Raw genomic sequence first — 23,305 nt, forward strand, 5'->3', positions numbered from 1 at the left:
CCATTCCATGCTGGCTGTGGAGGGTGACCATGAGGATCTGGATTGAAACCCCTGAATGTATGTCACGGCAGCCTCTGGCCTGCCAGCAGGTGGTGGTTTACTTTGCCGTGAGCTGGATTTTTGAACAGTTGATCCAGCAGTGAAGGGTTCTATCCTCCCTTGCATCTCTGCTCTGAACCAGGGGAGCAGTGTGACTCCAGTGGCTTTCAAGGGAGTGGGGTCAGGCCCTATTTGTGTGATGGGATTGCTGTCTGTGCTTCTTCTCACCCTTCTTCTCTCTTAAATTATTTCCCAGTCCCCAGCCTTATTGCGGGTTCCCAGAGGTTCTCCCCATCCTAGCCCCAGTGTGCCCCCCTCAGTGCTACTTAGGGAAGTTAAATTTTGATTAACTAATCGAATAGTCGGTGGGATTTCCATCGATTATTTGATTAGTCGATAAGGACTAATATGGTGTTCTGCCGTTGAAATGTACAAGAGCCCCAGTGGGGACTCTTGAATATTTCAAAATTGGAACGCCGCAGCTGCGCCTCTACCCCATCCCATGGAGCTGGAGGAACCAGATTTTAAGCAGGCTGCATCCAGCACCACTCCTTTCTTCCCCCGCCCTTGCTGCCTCTTTGTGATAGCAGCAGCAAGGGGGGGAAGCGACTAGTTGGCTAGCGTGTCGACTATCCAATAAGCTTAGTTGCTTACATCCCTAGTGCTACTCATGCAAAACCAGACGGTTGATCTATTTTTCACTGCATATTCCCCGCGGGCTTTTATTTTGCCTTTTCCGGTGCCAAGTTTAAATGTGTTGTCACTGGGATACTTCCACCCTGATGGATTTCCCTTTCCATCTGGCTACAGCAATTCTTACTGCCCCCTGCCTGGCTGTCCTGGGGAAAGTGAGTGTTGCTCCCGAAGAGAGTGGCATACATTTGTGGTCTCCAGAGGATCAGAGATTGGCTGACACTGGTTTTACGAGACACTTGCTGAGGAAGCCAGACTAGAAATAGCTGAACAGGAAATTCTAGAAAAGGCGGTGGGCAGAGTTAAGGGGAAAAATGAATATTGTTTTGTGCAGCCATGTGCTGACAATGAACTGTGAGAGCTTTCCTCAGCTGCGGTGCTAGGATGATCTGGGTTCAAAAAAGAGCTGGATAGATTCATGGAGGTTAGGTCCATCAATGGCTATTAGCCAGGATGGGTAGGAATGGTGTTCAGAGCCTGTTTGTCTGGAAATGGATGACACGGGAGGGGTCATGTGAGGATTCGTTGTTGTGTTTTCTCCCTCTGGGGCACCTGGCATTGGCCTCTGTCAGCAGACAGGATGCTAGGCTAGATGGACCTTTGGTCTGACCTGGTATGGCCGTTCTTATGTACTAACATTATCTTTGTGAAGGGGAGTATGTTGAATGGGTGTGCCGGCAGGTACCTGGCCTGACAGTCTGTGTGCGTACATTGTGCCTGTGGAAAGGAGTACAATAAGTCTCTTCCCTTCCCTCCTTTGAGGGACAGCCATTCCTGGAGCTCGAAACCACAGGGTCCTTGAGGGCGAGGCCCCTGTAAGGCACAATTAAGGGACCGGGGAAGGAAAATTCTGTGGTACTTGGAACATGGCAGCTGATGTGGGGAGGTGGCTGGACTGTGCCCAGCCAAGGAGTGGGAGACAATGGGGATATAATTTAAAAAAAAAGGGGAGCTGTCCAAAGGTGGCTTTCCCTGAGCCCAGCCTCTCATGCAGAGAGGGAATAACCCAGTCACTCCTCTCCCAGGTAGCTTTCCCAGTTTCCTGTGATCCCCACTCTCCTGCCTGCATCCCTGTCTCTACACCAGGGCTGGAAAACCTAAGGCCCATGAGCCAGACACGGCCTCTGGCTTGCCTGGATCTGGCCCCTGAGGCTCAAAGCTTCCCAGCCCTCCGCTGCCTCCCTGTGGGGCTGGAGCACACAAAATCTACTAGCCTGGGCCCCCCAGGCTCTGGTGTGGGAGGGGAGCGTGAGGAGTGTCTTTCTCCTCAGTCAGGGTACGTCTACGCTAGCTCGTTAGTTCGAGCTAGGTAGGGAAATTAGGGCAACTGGAGTTGCAAATGAAGGCCGGGATTTAAATATCCTGAGCTTCATTTGCATGTTCCCGGGCGCAGCCATTTTTAAATCCCCCTTAGTCCGAACTCCGTGCCCGCGGCTACACGTGGCATGGAGTAGGTAGTTCGAATTAGAGATCCGAATTTGAACTACCGTTACTCCTCGTGGCTCCCACCAATTTGTACTCCACGCAGCTAACACAGGACTGATCTTTCCCCTGGGTCCTCTCTTCTCTCTCTCTCTCCTGGTAGTTTTGCTCCCCTTCATGCCATCCAGATTCAGAACCTCTGTTCCTCTCCACTTGTCTTGCCAGCTCTCCTTGTAGAGCATCGCTCTGTCCTGCGCCTTAAAAACAAAGACCCTTCTTCTATGCCCGGGGCATTTCTCACCTACTCTGTTGTTCCTCAGTTGTTCTGTGCCCTGCGCTCTGAGCTTATTGAGAAGGTTGCTGTGACCTTGCTCATCTGCTTCTCTGACTGCATCATTCCCCTGTTTGAACCCCATTACTAGCTGCTTCTTGCATTGAGTTGACATGTTTTCCTTAGCTTCAAGGCTCTGGATAATTCTTCTCTTGCTTACTGGCCAAAGCCTTCCACTTAACCAAGCCCAGTATTACCCTCTACCCCATTTTGATGTGTGCCTATTTCCTTCCTGCCCCTTGTGCACACAGTGCCCTCATGCCATGCTGGTAGCATCTTCCTCTCTTCATTTAAATCCATCCCGATGACTCACTTCTGTGAAGTGAAACGTAAAATGCACCAGGAGGTCAGAGAATGAATTTAGCACTGTCCTATCGGATCTGCATTATCTGTCTAATATCTATTTACATTTTAATATCACCAATGCAGGAGCTGTTTCCCTTCTCTGTTCTGTGAAGGTCAGAGTACATAATGGACAATTTACAAGCAAAAATTACTTGTGGGGCTCTACCAAAGTCATGGCCATGAAAAATGTGTCACGAAGTGTGAAGTCTGGTCTTTTGTGTGCTCTCACCCTGCATTATGCAGATTTCATGGGGTGAGATCAGAGTTTCTTAAATTGGGGGTCCTGGCCCAAAAGGGAGTTGCAGGAGGGGGGGTCACATGGTTATTTTCTGGGGCTGTGGTATTGCCACCCTCATTTCTGTGGTGCATTCAGGGCTGGGCAACTGGGAGAGATGGCTATTGGCCAGGTGCCCATCTCAGAAGGCAGGGCCTGCCAGGGTGGTAATACCACATTCATGTTGCTCTTACTTCTGTGCTGCTGCCTTCAGAGCCGGACAGATGGAGAGTGGCGGCTGCTGACTGAGGACCTAGCTCAGCAGGTGGCAGCACAGAAGTCAGGGTGGCAGTACCACGCCATGCCATCTTCCTGCGCTGCTGCTGGCAGCGGCTCTGCCCTTAGAGCTGGGATCCCAACCAGCAGCTCCCGCTGTCTGGCTACCCAGCTCTAAAGGCAGCGCAGAAGAAACACCACGCCCCCCCCAACACAGATACACAACACCTTTTGGTCCGGAATCCTGACAATTACAGCACTGAAATGTCCGACTGACATAGCTGAAATCATGACATCTATGATTTTTAAAACCCGATGGCCTGTGCAGGTTCCGGGGTGGCTGGGTGCCCTATTCCCGGCTCAGCCAGCCCGGAACTGCATAGGGCATGCCAGACGCATATTTGGGAGAGGCTTTGCCCCATAGCGGGTTGGGTCTGGGGAAGGGAGAGGAGATGCAGCTGTGGCTGGCCTGGGGCACCTCTGGGCAGGGATGGGACCGGGCTGTGTCCGGCTCATGGCCAGGGATCCTCTGGCTGGTGCGGGAGGGTGCTCGGCACTTCCCTCGGCAGGGGTATTTCTGGCTCCAGCCAAAGGGTAGGGGCAGGAGCCCCGCTGATTGTTTTATCTGGGTCCCGCATTGATGTCAGTGAGCCTGAGCCCATGTGAGGAGAGTACGTGTGGGAGGCCGAGTGTCTTAGGGGAGCGGGTGTGTGGTGGCGTCTGAGGGGTGAACGCCTTCCCGCGTGCTGCGGGAGCGTCTCAAAGCAGCACGTGGCCCATTGGTGGCTTCTGCACCAAGATCCCACCCTCTGGACAGAGGGAGAGAAGAGAGGCCCTGGATCCTCTCAGGACTATTGCCTGTGGGTAGATGGTGAGGTGGAGCCTCTCTTGAGGACCCCCTGGCACACTGACATTTCACCTCAGGTTTTTTCCCAGCTGTTTCAGGGGGCAGCACACCCACCCCCCCACAACTTGACTCATCAGTGCACCTCCTGGGGGTGCCCGATTGTGGGCTGGTGTGATACGGCGGCTACGTTGGCATTGGCGCCGCGCTGGGTATGATGTGGTCAGGAAAGTGAGCCGGGTTCCAGTGAGGGGAATGCTCCCTGTTCTTGCCCTGCTGGCCTACCCCCTCCCCAATAGCCCCCCGAGGGAGGACCGGCCGTTTTCTCCGTGGCAGCGAAACCGGGGTTCCGCACAAACAGGCCAATGTGCCCTCCCGAGCAGGCGCCTTTGCCACCGCCAAATGGCAGCACTTGTGTGTGAGCTGCGATTTCCGCCATTTTAGCGCATGAATTGACAAGCAGCCCATTGACGGCGGCGGTGGAGGGGGAGCAGCATGGACATGCACAAACGCTCCACTGTGTCTCCCCTCACACCTTCCCCCTCCTCCTCCCTCCCCGTGCCCGGAGGACAATGGCTCCATCCATGCCAATGCTCACAGCTGGCAGAGGGGAGGCTAGGAGAAGGGTGGAGAGGCTGGATGGAGGAAGGGGTAGGCCAGTGGAATGGAGGACGAGGCCTGGGGGAGCGGCAGGGAGGTGGAGAGGAGGCAGTAGGATATAACAGGAGGAGGAGAAGGGATGGGAAGAGAGGCGGGGGGAAGCGGGAGAGGGAAGACCGTGCAGGGGCGGGAGGAGGAGGAGAAGTGGCCAGGAACAGGGAGAGGGGAGATTCCAGGAGAAGGGCTTGGTTGGGGCATTTCTTCTGCATGGCTGCCCATCTCCACTCACTGTGCCTTGTGCCCTCCAGCTGCACAGCTTCATAGCCCCGTGAAGGAGTGGGCAGCTCCCAGTACTGTGATGTGGGGAAATGCCTCACGACACCCCCTGTTTTTCCAAAGGCCCGGGGGAAGCCAGCTCACCTCAGTGCAGGCTGGCTTAGCTCACCTGCTGTCCAGAGCGCTAGGAACAGCCACGCAGCACCTGGTGGGAGGGGATGGCAAGGAGGTGAGACTGGCAGGAGGCCGGCAAGCCACCATGCCAAGCAAAACGAAACACCAGGAATCGCTGAGAGAAAGTTGCCTTCTCAGTGTGTAGAGCAGTGGTCACCCACCAGCAGATCGGGATCTACCGGAAGATCTTGGAGCCTCTGACACGTGATCCTGGCTGGTTTGGCTGGGGGATAATCCAGCATTGGCACTTCAGTTGCCCCTTCCTGCACTGCCCTGCTGCTCCTGCCCAGAGCCAGCCGCCTGGGAGCCGCCTGCTTGTTGTACAGCGTGGGGGAGACAGAGGCAGGGGGCACTGATGTTACTCTGTCCCCTGTCTTCACAGAGTGAGGAGGGCGGGACCTCGGCAATGGGGTGGGGCCTTGGAGAAGGGACAGGGCAGGGGCATTTAGGCTTGAGGTAGATTCTGGCCTGACTTAAATTCAAAAAGTGATCTTGTGCTTAAAAAGGGAGGAGGCCCTGTGATTGCCAGAGCGCAAGCTAAGTCGGGCCAGGTTGGCATGGGAAGCTGGTGGGGAACACCGGGATATGGCAGGATGCGGTCCTGGGAGGCGCTAGGGAAACGCTTGCCTTGGAGACCCGTCAGTGAGGCAGGGGGCATGTGCAGTGGGGGGCGACAGTGAGGAGGAAGTGATGCACGGGGCTGGGGGCAGCAGGCGACGGCTCACTCCTGCTGCGTTGCAGTGGGCGGTGGGGTCGAGGGTTCGTTCCTGCGTGTTGCCGCGGGGGACGTTGGTGGTTCGGCGCTAGGTGGGGGCGGGGCAGGGCTGGCATTGTAAGCTGGGTGCTGCATGCTGCTGGGGCGTGCGTGTTGTGCTGGTGAGTCAGGAGTGCGTGGTGGCTGGAGGGGGTGAAAGTACGCGGGTGCTCCCTGGAGTGCGGCTCCGGCAAGAGCCGGCTGAGCTGCGGCAAAAGCCAGTGGGGAGCTATTTCGAGAGCTGGCGGGCCCCGGGTTGCAATAGGACGGTATCTGTAAGAAATGTTAAGTTACGTTCCCCCGGGGACGGGGGGGACTGTTTTGGAGGCGAGGGCACGTGCACAGTGCAAGGGGCTGCTGGTGATTCAGCGGGCCCCACACTAGGGCGGCTGATGGTGGGGCTGGTTCTGTCACTTTTAGAGGGAGTGCGCTGTCGTGCAGGTAGGAGAAGGTGGGCGTGATTCAGTGCAGTAGCTCGGTGCCGGGAGAGGTGTCATTGGGGTGCTCTGCTGCCCGGCTCTAGGGGACGCTGTGCTGCGCTGCCCGAGAGGTTCCCCTCTGTCTGTGAGATGAGGAATTTGTGGCCATTGATGATCCTTTTGTGCATCTAGTCCCGAAAATCTCCCTCCTCTGCTCCCGTAGCTTTCTCTGGAGGCAGGAACCTCTGAGCTTCCCAGCCTGCTTGCTAAAGCAGACGCTACCGGCCGCTCCATCTGCGGTGGGTGGAGGGATGCCCGTGTCTACCCCCGTTTGCCAAGGGCCAGGTTCTGATCCTGTTGTGTGTGTTTGATTCCCCAGGACTGCACGTGGGGAAGTGCTGCTTCCCACGAGGCGGGGATCCGCTTGTGGCCCAGCATGTCCTGGGACAGAGGCGCTCCGGGGAAGTTGGACAGTACGAGGAGGCGCGTCGGCCTCTCTGCCGTCAGGCTGTTGTGGCTTTGAATGAGACTTTCAAGTCTGTTCACTTGCCCCTTTGCAAAATGAAACAAGGGCAGGGGGCTTGGAGGTGCCTTTGGCCTGGGGTCTGATGGGTGCTCCTGTGGGGTGCACCTCAGACACCCCCCCTCCCAAGATAAGGCTGGAGCTTCCTACCTTGCAGCGAGACCAGAGGAAGAGCAGTGTGGCTCCGCACCCTGGGGGAAGAGAGGCCCATCTCTGTGGCAGGCTGTGCAGAATGTGATGCCTAGGGGACAAAACAGAAGGCAGGCTTCTAGAGATGGGCTTGGGCTTGTGGTTCTGGTTCTGTGGGGGCGCTTTGGGCCCTGAAGCAATGCCAGCCCCTCCGCTGGTGTGAATCCGAGTAGCTCTGTGGACTTGGAAGCAGTTCACGTCCCTGAAGTTACATCAGTTTCCACCAGCCATGGGTCTGGCCCTTTTGTTTCTGGGGGAATTATTGCAGGAAATCCCTGCAATCCTGGGAAGCAGATTGTCCTGCAGGGGCAGCTAAGGGCAAGTCCCAGGTGAAAGTGACCCAGGAGTTCATGCTTTGTGTGTGTTTGAGGTGGTGGGAGCTCAGGTCACCAGTGAGGCAAGTTCTTGCTCCGCTGGGCTGCCCTCCTCACTCCTGTATTGAGGCTCGGAGTGTGTAGGGAGCAGCCGGGCTCCTTCCTAGGGCAGAGGGGGTCTTGCTCCGGGGTGGTCTCCGAAGCATTTGGGGAAGGAGGGGTTCAGCTTTGCCTCCTGCTCTGGTTACAGGAGTCACCTCTCCTGGGAGTGACTGGTTAATGTTACAGTCAGGTAGTAAAGGGCATAATTAACGAGGAATGCTGGACTGCATATCTTGGGGAGGGGCGGGGGGGAGGCGTGGGTTGTGGCTGGGAAGGAGGGCAGGCGACTGATCAAACCCCCAAAGGTCCCAGGGAAAGGGGCTGGACCCTGTAGCACTGCACAGAGTTGAGAGTGTGTCTGTCTGTGTCTATTTTAGTCTGTCTGTCCCCTTAGCAGATTTGGCTGGGTTGGTCTCCTGAGCCAACTGGTAGGGCCCTCATCTGAGGCCCATGTGTCTCATGTCACAGGCGGGACAGAAGTCCCAGACGGGAGCCGTGTCCATCTGTATCTTCAAAAAATCCCTGGAGTTTCCTGGCACCTTAGAAACTCTCAGATTTATTCGGGCATGAGCTTTCAGGGGGAGCAGGGCATCGGTGCCGCCCCCGACTCCCTGGGTGTCCCGTGTCCGTAGTGGGCAAAACTGAATTGGTCCCCGATGCTGCCTCTCATCCCTGTCTCCCCCATCTCACTTGGTGGGGATGCATTGGGGGGTATTGGAGCTGTTCGAACATATGTGTTTCTGGTGTCCTTAAGGGAGGGCCTGTGTGTGGGACAAGCCTTTGCTGTGGCAGTCGGGCCCACTGGGGCTTAGCCTGGTTGGAAGGAGGGATGCCCAGGGTGGCAGAGGATGAGGAAGAGGAGCTGGAGCATAGCTGCTCCCCCGCCCCCCCACAAGCCCCCAGCTCCTCAGGCTTAGGCTGTGTTTGGTTAGAAATCTCTCCAGTAGATTCTTCAGACTCACAGCCAGGCCCCCGGCCAATCAGCAGGGCGGGAAGTGTAAACAGCGGGGGGCTGCCAGTGGAGCCCGGCGCTGGGAATGTGCGGATGCTACAGCTCAGCAGGCTGATTTCACAACCTATTGTGCATGTTCGCAGGAGCCCGCTGGCAATGGCATGTCAGGGGCCGTCCCTGCGGCTAGCCTCACTCCCGGCCCTTGGCACCTCACCGCGCTGGCGCCGGTAGCGCATGGGGCGGGGGCCCCCTAAACACCAGCAAGCAGTTGGGGAGAAGGCCAACCTGCATGGACGCTTTGGGAAGGTTTGTTCAGGGTCCGGCTCTGGGTTGGCCAGTGAGTCGGGTCAGTTCTTAACGCCACCCAAAGTGGGTCTCTGCTCCTTGGTTTCCACAGCTCAGCAATGGGACCTCAAAGGCCGGATTCTGCTCTGAGACAGCAGCGTAACCAAGAGCGGAATTCAGCCCACGCTGGCGTGGGGCGGCGTTGCCCCCAGGATGCCTGCGGCCCCTTGTTGGCCTGGCATCCTCTCTTTGTAGTTCCCGCCCTGGGGAGCTCTGCTCGTGCTCACTCGTTCCCCGCGCTGAAATGCAGCAGCCCATTAAAATGGTTGACCTTGTCATCCTCTCCAAGCGCTCGCATCTGGTTCTCATTAAGGCATCCCAGGATGCTGCTCTCTGTCAGTTGCTCTCCTACCTCCCACCCCTCTGGTGACCTGGGAAGGATTATGGGTGATTAGAAGACAGGCAGCAGAGCAAGTATAGACGGGGGAGGGACTGTTATAAATAGAAATACCATAAACTTATCAGCCTATCACTCGAGGTGAATTCTGGGTTTAATCTCCAAGACCCGTAAATACAATGACTGGAAGGGGAAGGGCGCTGTTAACCCTTTCAGCGAGCAGCAAAACACCACAGTCCTCAGGCGCTCGCTTCACACAGGATCCGGGGAGCTGAGACGTGCGTGAGGGTCCCCAGGATCCCTTCGGGGTCCCCAGAGCCGGGTGGCACAAGCAGGTGCCTGTGGCGTGCTGATCGGGTGCCTGGGAGCCTCGCGGTGCCTAGAGATGAGCTGCGAGCTGAAAACACAAAGGAGGTGGGCAGGGCGCTGCAGGCTCCGTTCGGAAGCTGATCGAGTGGGGAAGTCTGGGGAAGGCAGAGAAAACCAGTCCAAACAGTGGGATTCCTGACATTCTCCCACGTACAGGGGCCTCTGCGCTCCCAGCTCCCGACTCCTCCGGTGAGGAACCAACGCCGTCCCATCCTTCCCAAGCGAACGGTGCCTGTGTGGCTCCCCACACTGTCTTCCAGCCCCTTGGGGAGGGAACGGGGCGGGGGGGACTCCATGGAGCCTCCAGGGGTATTCTGGAGCGTGGAGGGAGGCTTTGGGAGGGTGTAAAGGGAGGCAGTGCCAGTGAGCATTCTGGGGAGGCGTTGGGTATCTGGGTCAGAGCACGACCCAGCAGCACAAGCTGAAGGCTGGGGAGTCTGGCGGGAAGAGTGACTGCAAAGGATTACGAAAGGGCGGGAGTCCCAGAAGGGTGTGGAAGCGGGAAGCTTTTGAAATGGCTCAGGGATGAGTTAAATTCTGCTTTCATGTTAACATGGGAGGCGCAAGGCAACTCTGCTGAGGTCGGCAGCGTCGCTGCAGGTTCACTGCACGGTGGCTGAAGGCAGAATTTGGGTCACTGAGTTTTGGAGACGCTTGGGGAGGCCGCAGGGTTTGCGCTGCAGCCTCTGGAACGGTGTGTGGCGGGGGGACTCTGGAGTGGTCTATGGAGCGTGGGTGTGTGCGGCTGAGAGTTATGGATGGTGTTTGTTGGAGGTAGCGCTTCTCTTTTGAGCAACGGGAATCTGAGCTCATTGACCGGTTGCTGCTGCGCGCTGCTCCCTCTCCCTTTGACTGGGACTTCGAGATGGGTGGTTCTGTCTCCTTTTGGGGCGTTCAGCTTCGCAGGTCCATTTTCTGTGGCTTCCCTGCTCCCTTTTAATCCCCCGTTGCGAGGGGAGGAGGGGCACTGTGTGAACGTCGTTCGGAGCTCGTGACTCGAAAGAGAGGTATTAGCTTTTGATTAATCACCTAAGCTGGCTTTTGGTAACAGTCCCTACTGAACAGCCGTTTTCAGGCAGCGAGATGCTCTTAAGACATTCCAGAGATACTTTCTGCCCCACAGAGATGAACAGGGGCACTCAGAGGACCAGAAGAAGGGCTGAAGATGGAGGGGAGGAGATTCGCAGCACTGGCCAGGAGGGATCAGAAATGGTGGGATGTGGGGACTGGCTCTGCAAAGAACTGTGCCAGCTGTCAGCTGGGGACAGGGAGTGTCCGGCTTCAGAGCCCAGCTGCTCGCCGTCCCTTTTGCGGTGGGCTCAAAGGCCTCCAGCCTCTTGCTGAGAGAGGTCCTTCCTTGGATTTATTGCTAGTAGGTAAAGCACTGCCCCTCCCCACCCACCCCGCAGCCGTTATCAGTTCTGTTGTAGCCCCAGAGCCGTTCAGCTGACGCGCCTTATCGCACGCACCCTTGGCTTGGGTTTTTGCGAAGGTGACCCTGCAGGCAAGGTGGCTGGGAAGGTGCGAGCTGAGAGACCAGCCAGGCCGGGGAGGCTAGACTACAGCATGGCGGCCGTCCCTCCCCGAGGGATGCATGTGAGCCCTCCAAGCGGGAGTTTTCTCCTGCGTCTTAGAACTTTGACCTGGGAAGGGACCTGCTGAAACCTGCAACCTAGAGAGCTCCCCTCAGGGTCGCCTGTGGGTGGGGCTGGGAGAGGGACTCGTGCGTTGGCTTGTGGAGAGTCAAACCCTGGCTTGTGTGGCTAGGGCTCTCTGGGTGGCACGTCAGCCCATGGGGCTGCATGACGGAAAGTCTTGGCCCAAGAGAGAACTGGCCCTGGAGAGTAGGGGAGCGGAGAGCTATGGCCTGAGAAGCAGTCGCAAACCTTGGCGGGGCAGGGCTGGGATGCACCCGGGCAGGAGAGAGGAGCAGGGCTGGAGTGGCGGGGTGCTGTGGGCAGGCCCAGAGTGGTGTGAGGGAGCACTCGGGAGCGGAGCATGAGGGAAAGGGGAGGATGTTTTGCTCTGGGTCTGGTAGAGGAAAAGCCGCTGGGCGAAGCATTCCCGCACCTGCCGGCGCTGCTCCAGCCAACGCTGTCCGTTCGAGGGGCGCCAGAACCACAAAGCACCCGCTGCTTTGCTGTTCCAACCGGCATGGTGCCCGTCTCGAAGCAGGATGAGGGGGCAGATCCTTCCGCCATGAATGGGATGGGGGGGGGGGGAGGCCAAGCCCAACGTCCCTGTGCACCTCCCCCCCGTCCCCTCTGTGAAAATGCCTGTTCATCACTGCACCCAGTTGTCCTGCCTGTTGCTTTTCTGAGGGATCCTGGCCTGGAGGCTGAGGGAGCTGGGGCCTCCAGGTGCGATGTGTTAAGCTGGATGCTTGCTTTTGTGGCTACGCAGCCCCCCTTTCCCTGGGACCCGCTGCTGAAGTGTGCGGTACACAAAGGGTTAGGTGTGTTACAATGGAATCCCTACCCAGGCCTGGGTTACCAAGGAAAAGATTCCCCACCCCCCACCCCCACCCCAGCCCCGTTGGCTTGGCAAAATTCCTAGCTGGATTTATTTCTGCCGATTTGCTTGTCTTGGTATGAAAGGGATTTTCGCAGGGGAAAGATCTGATTGGCTGAAGCCCCTCTGGTTCACGTTTGCGGTTCGTTGGCTAACCTTTCCCCGCAGTGCGGCGTGGGGAGGGGGCGGGTGGTCTTTGCTAGGGTGTGCGCGCGGGCGCGTCTGCTGGACAAGGGATCGGGCCGTTCCGGAGGGGCTGTTTCTGCGAGCCCAGCTCCGGGAAGAGGGCTGGGGCTGCTCTTCCCTTTTCTTGGCAGTGTCTTTTGCGCTGGGGGCTGGCGTAGGCCCCAGCGGGCCGCACACTCCTACTCCAGCGAGGCAGATAAAGAAAGCACTTCTCTGGCTGAACCCCAGCCTGGCTTCCACAGAACGGGGTAGTTGGGGGGGGCCCTTTAGGGGAATGGGGAAGAAAATCTAGTGCTGCCCTGGCAGGAGTGGGAGGCGGCCGTGGGAGGGGAGCTGAGATCTCGCATGGCAGCAGCGGAGAAATTTCAGCAAATTCTGCAAAACCAAGGCAAGGGTGCAATGGGGAGGGAATGAAAGCAGACTCCCAAATCCACCCACAGAGCCCATGTGGCACGGCCCTGCTGCAGGGCACTAGCGTTCAGGCCAGCCACGGGCTCCTGCAGCCCACACAGAGCTGTTCTTCCACTGGGGCAGGTGGCCCAGGCAAGCCAGTGGCTCCCAGAGGTGCTGAGGAGTTACTGCAACCCCTGGCTGGAGTGGTTTCCATCATATACATTGGGGTGGGAACCTTTTTAGGTCAGGGGCTGCTGACCCACAGAAGAATCGGTCGGGGGCCGCACACAAGTGAGAAGCACAAAAAACAAACCGTCACGGACGTGGCCCCTGACTGAGAAGCAGAAAGACAGTCCCCACATTCTCCTCCCACACCAGAGCCTGGGGGGGGGCACAGGTTGCACCTCTAAAATCTGGGATTCTCTGGTCCAGCAACATCCGTGGTCCGGCATGACCCCGGATGTTCTAGGATCAGAAATTCCCACCATGCTGTAGGAGGGTGGGGGGACGGGAGCCAGCATGCGGCTCAGCTGGGCTGTGGGAGGGGGGGGAAACTGGTGCGTGGCTCATCCGGGCTATGGGGGAGGGGCAGGGAGCCATTGTGGGGCTCATCTGGGCTGGGGAGAGGCTAGGAGCTGGTGCACGGCTCAGCTGGGCTGTGGGAAGAGCCAGGAAGCCTGGTGGAGATGGGGGATGGTGGGGGGCTGAAATGACCTCCCCTGGTTCATAAAAATCCCTCATCCAAGACCAGTCAGGTCCTGAGGGTGCTGGACCAGGGAGGTCCAACCTGTAGATTTTGTGTGCTCCACCCCCACAGGGGAACGTTGTGTGTGTGTGTGTGGGGGGGGGGCGCGCGGGGGAAATGAGGGCTGACACAGGCTCCCAAATGCTGGTGGGGGGAGCCCTGAGCCTTGGGGGTCAGATCCAGGCAAGCCAGGGGTCACATCCAGCCCCTGGGCCTTAGGTTCCCCACTCCTGATATACAGGGTTTACAGTGTGGCTCTCAGCACCCCCACTACCCAAATGGTTCCAGTGCCCCGGTGACTCCTGCAGTTCATGCTAACAAGGCCCACATTACTGCCAGGTGCTGCCATCCGCATTTCTCAGGAGGCTTGGAGCAGAGGGCTCAACAGCCCAAGCTAGGGTTGCGAGATGGTTTAACAAAAAATATCGGACTCCCCCCCCCCCCAAAAAAAACCACTGGGATAAATTCTGTTGAGGGGGAAAAAAAGGGGGGGGGAGACCAAAGTTGTTGAAGGGGAAAAAAAGGAAAAAAGGACCCCAAGGGTTGTTATGGGGGGGGGGGGGGGAAAGCGTGGCCCCTTTAAGAAACACTTTGCTTTTGAGGCTCTTTGGTCCTAACAGGCTGCTGGCAGCTGCCTGCCATGTTGTTTCCCTGCACCGGGCGGGACAGCTCCCCTGCGGAGCCAGGTAAGCACCTGGGATGTTTTCCTCCTGGCTGGGAAAAAAATCAGAAACTACCGGACATTTTAGGTGTCTGATATTTTCTGAATTTTTTTACCAGACAGGAGGCGAAAATACCGGACTGTCCAGTTCAATACCAGACACCCGGCGACCCTCGCCCAAGCAGCCAGGCCCGGCCCCACCAGGGGCCCTGCAGTCAGTACAATTTAGCATGAGCTGCTGATGTGCATGAGGGTCAGTGGCTCAGTCTCTCCTCCTTGGACAGCCGGGCCCGGGGCTGTAGGAGGAGCTGTCAGTCCCTTTTCTCAGGGCTCTCGCCCTCTCTCCTGCAGGCCATGACATTAATGGTGCCCTGGAACCTTCCAACATCGACACCAGCATTCTGGAAGAGTACATCAGCAAGGAAGACTCGCCAGAAATGTAAGTCCTGTGTTTGTAGGCAGCCCCGTGGTGGGGGCTGCCGATGGGGAGCAGAGCTAGTGGCTGATTTCCTGGGGGGAAGCTGAATTCTCCTTTCCAGGGGTGCAATGGCTTGTTCGGAAATAGCTTCCCTGCCTCTTCTCGCTGTCTTTCTCAGAGCCCCTACCAGTTCCTTTGTGCTACCGTCGTCAGTTTTGGCCCCTCCTTCTGTTCCCCAAGCTCCCTTCTTTTTGTTCCTGCTTCCCCCTTTCTACTTTCCTTCCTCCTGACGAGGATCAGGGAAGAATCATTTAACTCCGGGACAGGCAATATGACAGCAACAGTTCACCAGGCTTAGCCCCGGCAGGCTACCACCGCTGTATTTACCTACGCCTCTGCAGGTATGGGCGCTTGTAGCCCCTGTTGCCGCGGATAACTATTCTCAGCCAATGGGAGCTGCAGGAAGAGGTCTGGACTGGAATACCACTTCCCGCAGCTCCCATTGGCCAGGAATGGCGATCCGTGGCCAATGGGAGCTGCAATTGCCCATCCAATGGAGGTCCAGGTAAATATAGTGACAGTGGCCCACCAGGGGTTCATAAGAATGGCCATACTGGGTCAGACCAAAGGGCCATCTAGCCCAGTAACCTGTCTGCAAACAGTGGCCAATACCAGATGCTCCACAGGGAGGGAATGGAACAGGTAATCCTCATGTGATCCCTCTCCTGTTACCCATTTCCAGAGAGAAGCTAGGGACACCATTCCTACCCATCCTGGGGAATAGCCATTGATGGACCTAACCTCCATGAATCTATCTAGCTCTTTTTTGAACCCTGTTAAAGTCCTAGTCTTCACCACATCCTCTGGCAAGGAGTTCCACAGGTTGACTGTGAGCTGAGTGAAGAAAAACCTCCTTTTGTTTGTTTTAAACCTGCTGCCTATTAATTTCATTTGGTGACCCCTAGTTCTTATATTGTGGGAACAAGTAAATAACTTTTCCTTATTCACTTTTTCCACACCCATCATGATTTTATAGACTTCTATCATATTCCCCTTCTCCCCCCTTAATCCTGGTAAATTATATCCAGTTCATGGCCAGTTATTGCCCACTGCTGCTTTAACTCCTTGGAGCATCCTCTGCTGCCTTTGGATAGGACTGGAAACGGCTGGCACAAGGGAGCTCAAACGAATGCTCCCTGTGCTGACAGAACAGCTACTGGGGCATCATTCTGGGAACAAAATGCAGTGAGTTCCCCTGCAAGGAGGGTGTTGGAAAGTGACGTGTTTCCCTAATAGCTGCAGGATGCGCTCCCTGCCCAAGCTGGGGGACACTGACTACGCAGTGCGGCGGGAGGGCACCCCCCCCAGCAGGGAGGCGATAGACCCCGTTGGTGCTGGCCGTGGAGCACCGGCACGCTGAGAGGTTCCCAGCTGGTGTGTGTGACACTGAGCCGAGTGCAGCCTGCAGCGGGGTGCTCTCGGCACATCTGGTGAAGGAAACAGAGTTGCGTTTGGCCCGGCTTGGCTTGGGAACCCTCTGGGGAAGACCCAGGTGGTGTTGTGGGGCCTGAATAAATGCCACAGCCTGGGGTTTGAGGGGAGGTGCGTTGCTATAGCTGCCACTTTCCCCAGGAGTCCTGGAGCGGAGGTCCTGGGCCTTTGAAGGTCCAAGGTTAGATTCCCTTGTCCTGAGTGGTTACCTTCTGCCTCCCTCCTTCCCCCTGCTAGCAGGAGCTGGATCCTAGTCTTCCTGCTCCTTGCCTGAGCCCAAGGGTGCAGTTTTGCTGGTGTCGTCGGGCTGAGGTGCCTCCTTCCCGGGGGCGGGTGTGCGACTGGGGGCAGGCGGGCTGCGGGGCAGCCGAAAGGCGCAGTTACCCTTCTGAGGTTCTCGACTTCTCTCCCACAGCTGCTTCCCCGACATCCCTCCCTCATCCAGCTACGCGCACACCCAGCCTTCCGGCTCTGCCGCCGTCGGCGCCCCCGTTGCCAGCTCCATCTCCAACGCCGCTCATGTGACCAACCCCGCTTCCGGTGGTGCCCTCCATCTCTGTGCCCCAGGCAGCCAAGGCCCCGGCCGTCATGGTCCTCTCTTGGCCAACCCTTGTGGACCCAGCTACAGCGCTCACCTCAACTGCAATAACAACAATGGCATGGTGGTGCCCAAGGGGTACCTCGGCGGCCACTGCCTGAGTAACGTGGTCCCTCCAATCAAATCGGAGCCCAAGGCCTCCTATGCACCTGGGTAGGTGCAGCTGAGGCAGGGAGGAGGGGTGGAGAAGGCTGCTGTGTTTGTCCCACAAGCGTTAAGGTGGCTAAACATTGATTCGAGGGGTGCTGGTGTTTGAGAGCGTTGGCTGTGGCCTTCATGATCTGCATGGGGCAAGGTGAAATAGCTGTAGGAGCGCAAATGGCATTAAAACAAAGACCAAAGAGGTTCATGGCATGCAGAGCAGGAGCAGTGCATGATGGGAGAATCTTTTAGCATCTCAGGCAGGAACAGAGACACATTTGAAATCCATTTCGGCCTGAGAAAATCTTCATTCCAGGGGCTGTTGGGCTCTCCTGGGTGAAAGGTGGCAGCTGACTTGGAAAGAGAGACATGGAGTCTGGTGTCCTAACTACTTGGGGCTGGTATTTGGTAGCTCACCCTCTGTGTAGGAAGGGCGTAGACCCTGAACTGGATCTGCACTTGTACTGGATTCTAGGCTCGCCTCCTGCATGGAGGAGGAGAACTGGAATTTCTGCATCTCTGAGGCTGGACCATGTGCACCCAGGAAGATGCTGCAATTCCTGGTCCGGCTTGAGGGCTGGCTGATTCAAACGGACTGGGAGACACTTGCAGTTCTCCGGTGTGACTGAAGCTGAGGTTATTAGGGATTCAAAGGCATCACCCTCCAGCTGCTATTCAGTGGGCTGGATGGGAATGAACCCATGATTTTCTATAGCCCGCCTTGTTCATGGGGATCTTCCCAAGTCCCGCCAGTGGGCCCAACCCAACGGCTGCAGTGCAGGTCCTGGGTGGGAATGGGGCTGAGGCTGTCTTGGTGGTTGGGATTGCCCAGAGAGTGAGGGGTGGGTAGAGGCAGCTCTCGCCGTGGGAGAATGTGTTAAATCCCAGAGGCGGGATTTAATTCCTGGCAGCTGTAATCACTGTCCCATTGGGAGGAGCCACCGCTGCTTCAAGGGAGAGACCCTTTCTTCACCACTTGCAGAGGGAGATGTCAGATGTCGATGGAAATCGACAGAGCCATGCTCCCTCCCTCAGTACGGCCACCTGGCAGCCTGGTATCAACCACTTGCTGCACAGGTACCTGACCCATCCTGGAGAGCTCCCCCACCTACCACCACTGGCCCAGGTGGCCTGGCTGGATTCCTTTTGCAGCCATCTCAAGTGCGCAGGCCAAGGCCTAGCCGGTGTCTCAGGTTTGTGCACACCTGTGACGCTCTCGTGTTCTCCTCCACCTCATGCTGTCTAGTGACACCAACATGGAGTTGAGAAGGCTCAGGGCCAAATTAAAACCTGGTGTAATTCCTCTGTGGCCAGTGGCTTGGCTTTGGCCTGCTGGAGGAACTTGGAAAGATCCTCTTGACGAAGGTGGGGGTAAAGAAAATCATGGATGGCGTTTATTCCCCTTCGGGTCCCAGTGTGGGGATTGGCACTGAGGCTTCCCTTGCTGCGTACACATGAGCCTGACAAAGGCCCTCAGTCATGTTTGGGGCTTACCTTGCAGACGGCTTCAGTCCAGCGTGGACCCCTTCTGTCTTTGCCCTCTGTGCAGAGGGTCAACGAGGCTGATGGAGCCAACGGTGGCTTTGACTTGTACCCCTTTGAGTCACCCAGTCCCCCAGTGGAGCCAGTGTCGTAGAGGTGAACAGCTCCCTTCCCTAGCTGGTCCCTTTGCTTTGAGGGGATTGCGGTGACAAAAGGCCCAAGTCGCTGAATTGGGTCCTGAGGTGCCTTGGCGACCAAAGGGCGAGCGAGTTGGATGGTCGCCCGGGGCCGCCAACAGAGCCGGTCTCAGGGGTGGGCCGCGACCGCATTTTGGCCCGACCTCCTGAATCCATTACCTCCCTGCAATAGTCTTTCCCTTGCACCCTGCCCCAAAGGTGTGTTCGGCTCGGTCTGCACTTAACATTTAAGTCTGGGCAGCCGCATTCGTCACGAGTGCGGAAAATCCAGACCTGGGAGCACTGTCGCTATGCCGACTGAACCCTCGGCCTAGATGCAGCAAGGTGGAGGGAAGAACGCTCCTGCCGAGGTTCTGACTGTTGTTCCTGGAGACGATGTTCCTACAGTGACGGAAAAATCCCTTCCCTCGCTATGCTACAGGGTTATGCTGGTGTCAATCCCTGTTGCGTCAACGCACTCTGAGCCCGCTTACATCTGCCCCCAAGCCTGCATTTCGGCACCCAGGCCTGTAAGATCAGCTGGGTCTCTGGTGCTAGATTTGTTTATCCAGGACGTTCTCTGGAACTTCTGACGGAGACCAAGTCTTTTGACCTCAAGGGCGCGCTCCTCGGCTGGTCTGTTTTCCCAGGCTGTCTCCGAAGGTGGCTGGGGAGGAGAGGTTTAGCTTTTCATGAAGGTCTGGGAATGCTGAAAAGCTCCAGGTGGATTTGTCTGTGTGTGGTGTTTAAAGGAGTGAAGTGACCCAGTGCATGGGGCCTGTGTTTAGCCTCATGGGGTACGGCAAAATAATTAGACAGAGACTCCCCAGATCACTCCCCAACTGCCCCCTCTGCCCACAGGAAGTTTCTTGTTGACCCTTTTATTCCTGCACATGGTGGGCTGCTTCAGGCCAATGGAGTTTCTTGTTCCTATTGGGTTCCCTTTCGCCGAGTTAGGGCCAGATCCTGCCCTCCATGCTGCCGGTGTCAATCCAGAGGAACTGGCTCTCCTGTTTATTCAGGGGTGAAATCAATGAGCCTTTTCTGGGGCCTGGACACTTCCTTTAACTGGACCCGGGCTGGAAAGAGAAGCTCTGATTAGCAGGTGAGGGGACTGGCTGTGGAATGAAATGCCTGTCCCGTCAAGGGAGGCTGGATGGGCTACTCCTGTCCCAGGCTGTGGCTATGTAGGTAATGGTGGGTGGAGGATTTGGCTGGGAGCTGCGGCTGTAGGGAACCAGTGCAGAACTGTCTGTGCGGCAACTCATGGCTATTTCAGTCCCAACCTCTATTAATAGTAGGGAGGGCTGTAAAGATGGGGCAGGAGAGAGGGTATGGGTATGGGTGTCAGCCTCTGCCAGCAGGAGTCACTGTGGGCCGCGGGGTTAGCCATGGTGGTGTTTGAATGGGCTTTACCCTGGCGTCTGGAAGTCCCAGGGAGCAAAGTGAACGGCTCCGTTTTGCTGGAAGCTGCTCTGGCGTGACCTTCTCTTCTCTTTCTCCATTGCTCTCCAGCACTTTACCCGACTCTCCCCCGGACTCTGGATCAGAAGCTTACTCCCCCCAGCAGGTGAATGGTAAGTGCTTAAAAAAAAAAAAGCCCAAACTTCCCAGCCTCCCCCCTCTTTGTTTTATGAAAGTGGTTGGCTCTGAAATCTTTATCAGACGGGGAAAACAGACGGCTGCAATACGTGGAGAGATTATCAGTTAGTAAATATCCCTAGACTTTCACCTATTGTTCTCCGGCTGGTCTTTGAAAGGGAGGGAGTGCAAGAGAACAGGAGAGGGGGTGGAGGTGCGGATCCGCGCACATGCAGCGAGGAAGAGAGAGACTCGGACCCAGGCAGGGTGTGAAATGGAGTCTGCCAGCCCCCGTGTGCTAGCATCCACGGCAGGGGTGTGAAACCAAGAGCCAGGGCGCAAGCGCACCTCCTGGAAATGAAACCCAACTTGCGGAGACACTAATGAACTCTCCGTTTTGCGGTAAGTGCTTGCTGATCCTTCTCCTGCCCTCTGTGGCGTTCTGCCAGTCCGACGGGGGCACCTCTCTGCCTCCCTTCTGCATCCGTGTGAGGGAAACTTGGGGCCCCTCCCAAAGATTATTGTTTCCCCCTAGACGGCGGCGTCAGCGCCATTCTGCCCCATTTGGCTTGGTATGTGAGTGTGGGGGGGAAGGGGAAGTGGGTGGATATCGTTGGGTCCTCAATGGTGACGTTCTCCGTGTCTTGATGGCAGCACTCGGAGTGTCTGGGTGGAAGATGGTTGGAGAGGGAGGGGTCATGCCAGCTTCCCCACCTCCCCCTCAGTGGCACCCATTTTTCCCAGGCTGCAGCCTAGTCCAGGCTGGGAACGGCTCCTTCTCTTTTCTCTATGGAAGAGGTCAAGAGTTCTGTTTATCTTACTAAAAAAATCCCTGGAATTCCTCCTGGCCCTTCCTTAAATATAACAAAGAGGCCGGGCTACTTGCTGCAGGGACGGCAGATTTCTCTCCTTGCTGGAGCAGCAGCACCTTCGCCTCATGCGAGCAGAAGAGGCAGCTACTGAGAGCTCCTCTCGATCGGCTCTTTTTTCTTTTTCCTTAGGGGGGGGAAATCTCACTTGTTTTACCCTGGATTTGGCATGGACTGGGCCTTCAGCAAGACTCCTGAGCCTGGATTTGGGGCGTGTCTTAGTAACTGACTTGACCTCGTCCTCTGCTGTGGGGTGAAGCGTTTGAAAACTAGAGAGCACTGTTCCCTTGAGACGCAGAGGATAAGAACAGAAGGGCTGCCACCTGGGATCAGGCTATGGCCCATCTTGTTTTAGACAGTGGCCCATACTAGAGCTTCATGGGGAATGTACATTACAGGGCAGTGGTTCAGCCTGGTCTTTCGCTCCTAGCTTCTGTTAGAAGTTTAGGATTGCTTTGAGTGTGAAGTTGTCTCCCTCACCATTTTGGCTAATAGTCTCGGGTGGTCTTATCCACTGTGAATGTTTCTAGTGCTTTTTGGAGCCCGTTACAGTCCTCACAACGTCCCTGGGCCACAGTTCTGCTGGTCAGTTGCGGGTCATGTGGGAAAAGTACTTCCTCTTGTTGATGTCAGACCTGCTGCCTGTTAATTTCATTGGGTGACCCCCAGTTTTTGTTTTGTGGTACAAAAGAGTAGTGTTCATTTTTTTTCCATACCATTCATGGGTTTACAGACCTCGCTTGTGTCCCCCTTCAGTCATCTCTTTCCTAAGCTGGACTGCCCTCGTTCCTCTTAGTTTCTCTTCATGTGAAAGCTATTCCATATCCTTGACCATCTTTGTGGATCTTTTTTGAACCTTTTCTGAACTAGAACTGGACACAGTATTTAAAGTGTAGCTACACCGTGGATTTATATTGTGGCTTTATGATATTGTCTTTTTTTTATTTTCTATCCCTTTCCTAATAGTTCCTAGCGTATTGTGAGGGTTTGCTGACTACTGTTGTGCAAACAGCAGAAATGTTGAGAGAAATGTTCACAGTGACGCCAAGATCTTTTTCTGGGGTGGTAACAACTAATTTAGAACTCACCTTTTTATATGTATAGTTGGATTATGTTTTTCCAGTGTGCATTACTTTGCACTCATCAGCATTGAATTTCATCTGCCGTTTTATTGCTCAGTCACCTAGTTGTGTGAGATCCTTTTGAGGCAGCTTTGGATTTAATTTTGTGTGGTCCACGTACTTTGCCACTTCACCGTTCACACCCGTTTCCGGTCATTAATGAATATGTTGAACAGCACAGTTCTCCTACAGATCCTTGGGAGACCTTACTAGATAGTCTCCTGGCTTCATTGTGAAATCTGACTGTTCCTATCCTTTGTTTCCAATCTTTCAACCAATTCTGGTCCATGAGAGGATCTTCCCTCTTTTCTCCTAGCTGCTTAATTTGCTTAAGACCCTTTGGGAGGAAGCTTGTCAAAAGTTTACAAAAAATCTGGGTTCATTATAGCCACTGGATCACCCTTGTCCACGTGTTTGCTGACGCCTTCAAAGAATTCTCATAGATAGGTTCCCTTTACAACATTTGTTTAGACTTTTCCCCCAACATGTTGTATTCACTTGTGTGTTTGATAATTCTGTCTCTTTACTGTCATTTTGACCAAATTTACCCAGTACTGAAGGAAGGATCACCAGTCTGTAATTGCCTAGATCCCCTCTGGAGCCTTTTGTAAAAATGGACATGACATTAGCTAACTTTGAGGCATCTAGTATAGAGGCTGATTTCAGTGTAATTCTAGGTTACATACTGCAGAGCTGCGATTTCGTATTTGAGACCCTTCAGAATTCCAGGGTGAATACCATCTGGCCTTGGTGACTTCTTATTAATGACACCATCTACATGATTGTGTTAGTCTTTAAGGTGCTACTAGACTATTTGTTGTTTTTTAAGTTTTTCCTTTTACAGACTAACTTGGCTACCCCTCTGAAGCTTTTGACTTATTACTATTGAATTTATCAATCTGTTCAAAAATCTCTTCTACTGAAACATCAATTTGGGACAGTACTTCAGATTTGTTTCCCAAAAAGAATAGCTGTGATGTGGATAGCCCCCAACATCCTCTCTAGTGAAGCCCGATGCAAAGAATTTTCTGCAATATCTTCCTGGAATGCTTTTTAACACCTTTGTTGTGCTTTGTGCAACTAGTGTACATAAAAAAAATGTTACTGTTCATTTTTGCATCTTGAGCAAATTGCTTCTCAAGTCCTTTCTTGGCCTGCTGTATTATACTTCTACATTTTACTTGCCAGTATTTGTGCTCCTTCCTATTTTTCTCATTAGGATTTGACTTACAAATTTTAAGATCCCTTTTTGCCTCTAATTGTCTCCATTACTCTTCTGTTTAGCCATGGCAGGATTCTTTTGGTCCTGCTACTATCCTTTTTTTTTTTTTGCTTTATTTGGGAATAAACTTCTAATCTGAGCCTCTATCATGGCATGTTTAAGTAGTCTACATGCTGCTAGCAGGCATTCGAC

The 23,305-nt window shown here is 55.3% G+C and overlaps 1 protein-coding gene across 4 annotated transcripts in view; it reads left to right on the top strand.

Moving 5' to 3' along the window:
• MYRF (myelin regulatory factor) overlaps positions 1 to 23,305 on the top strand; it is a 102,702-nt gene that overhangs the window by 25,054 nt on the left and 54,343 nt on the right. For 3 of the 4 annotated variants that reach the window (XM_075928474.1, XM_075928476.1, XM_075928475.1), the window contains exons 2-4: positions 14,366 to 14,453; positions 16,339 to 16,674; positions 19,836 to 19,897. In XM_075928474.1, coding sequence (XP_075784589.1) covers positions 14,366 to 14,453; positions 16,339 to 16,674; positions 19,836 to 19,897 — 486 coding nt within the window. Of the gene's footprint in view, positions 1 to 14,365; positions 14,454 to 16,338; positions 16,675 to 19,835; positions 19,898 to 20,032; positions 20,304 to 23,305 lie in introns of those variants that run through there. The other variant, XM_075928477.1, reaches the window with a different exon arrangement.

The sequence above is a fragment of the Pelodiscus sinensis genome, chromosome 4 (genome assembly GCF_049634645.1).
Source record: "Pelodiscus sinensis isolate JC-2024 chromosome 4, ASM4963464v1, whole genome shotgun sequence".
In the NCBI taxonomy this organism is placed as follows: domain Eukaryota; kingdom Metazoa; phylum Chordata; order Testudines; family Trionychidae; genus Pelodiscus; species Pelodiscus sinensis.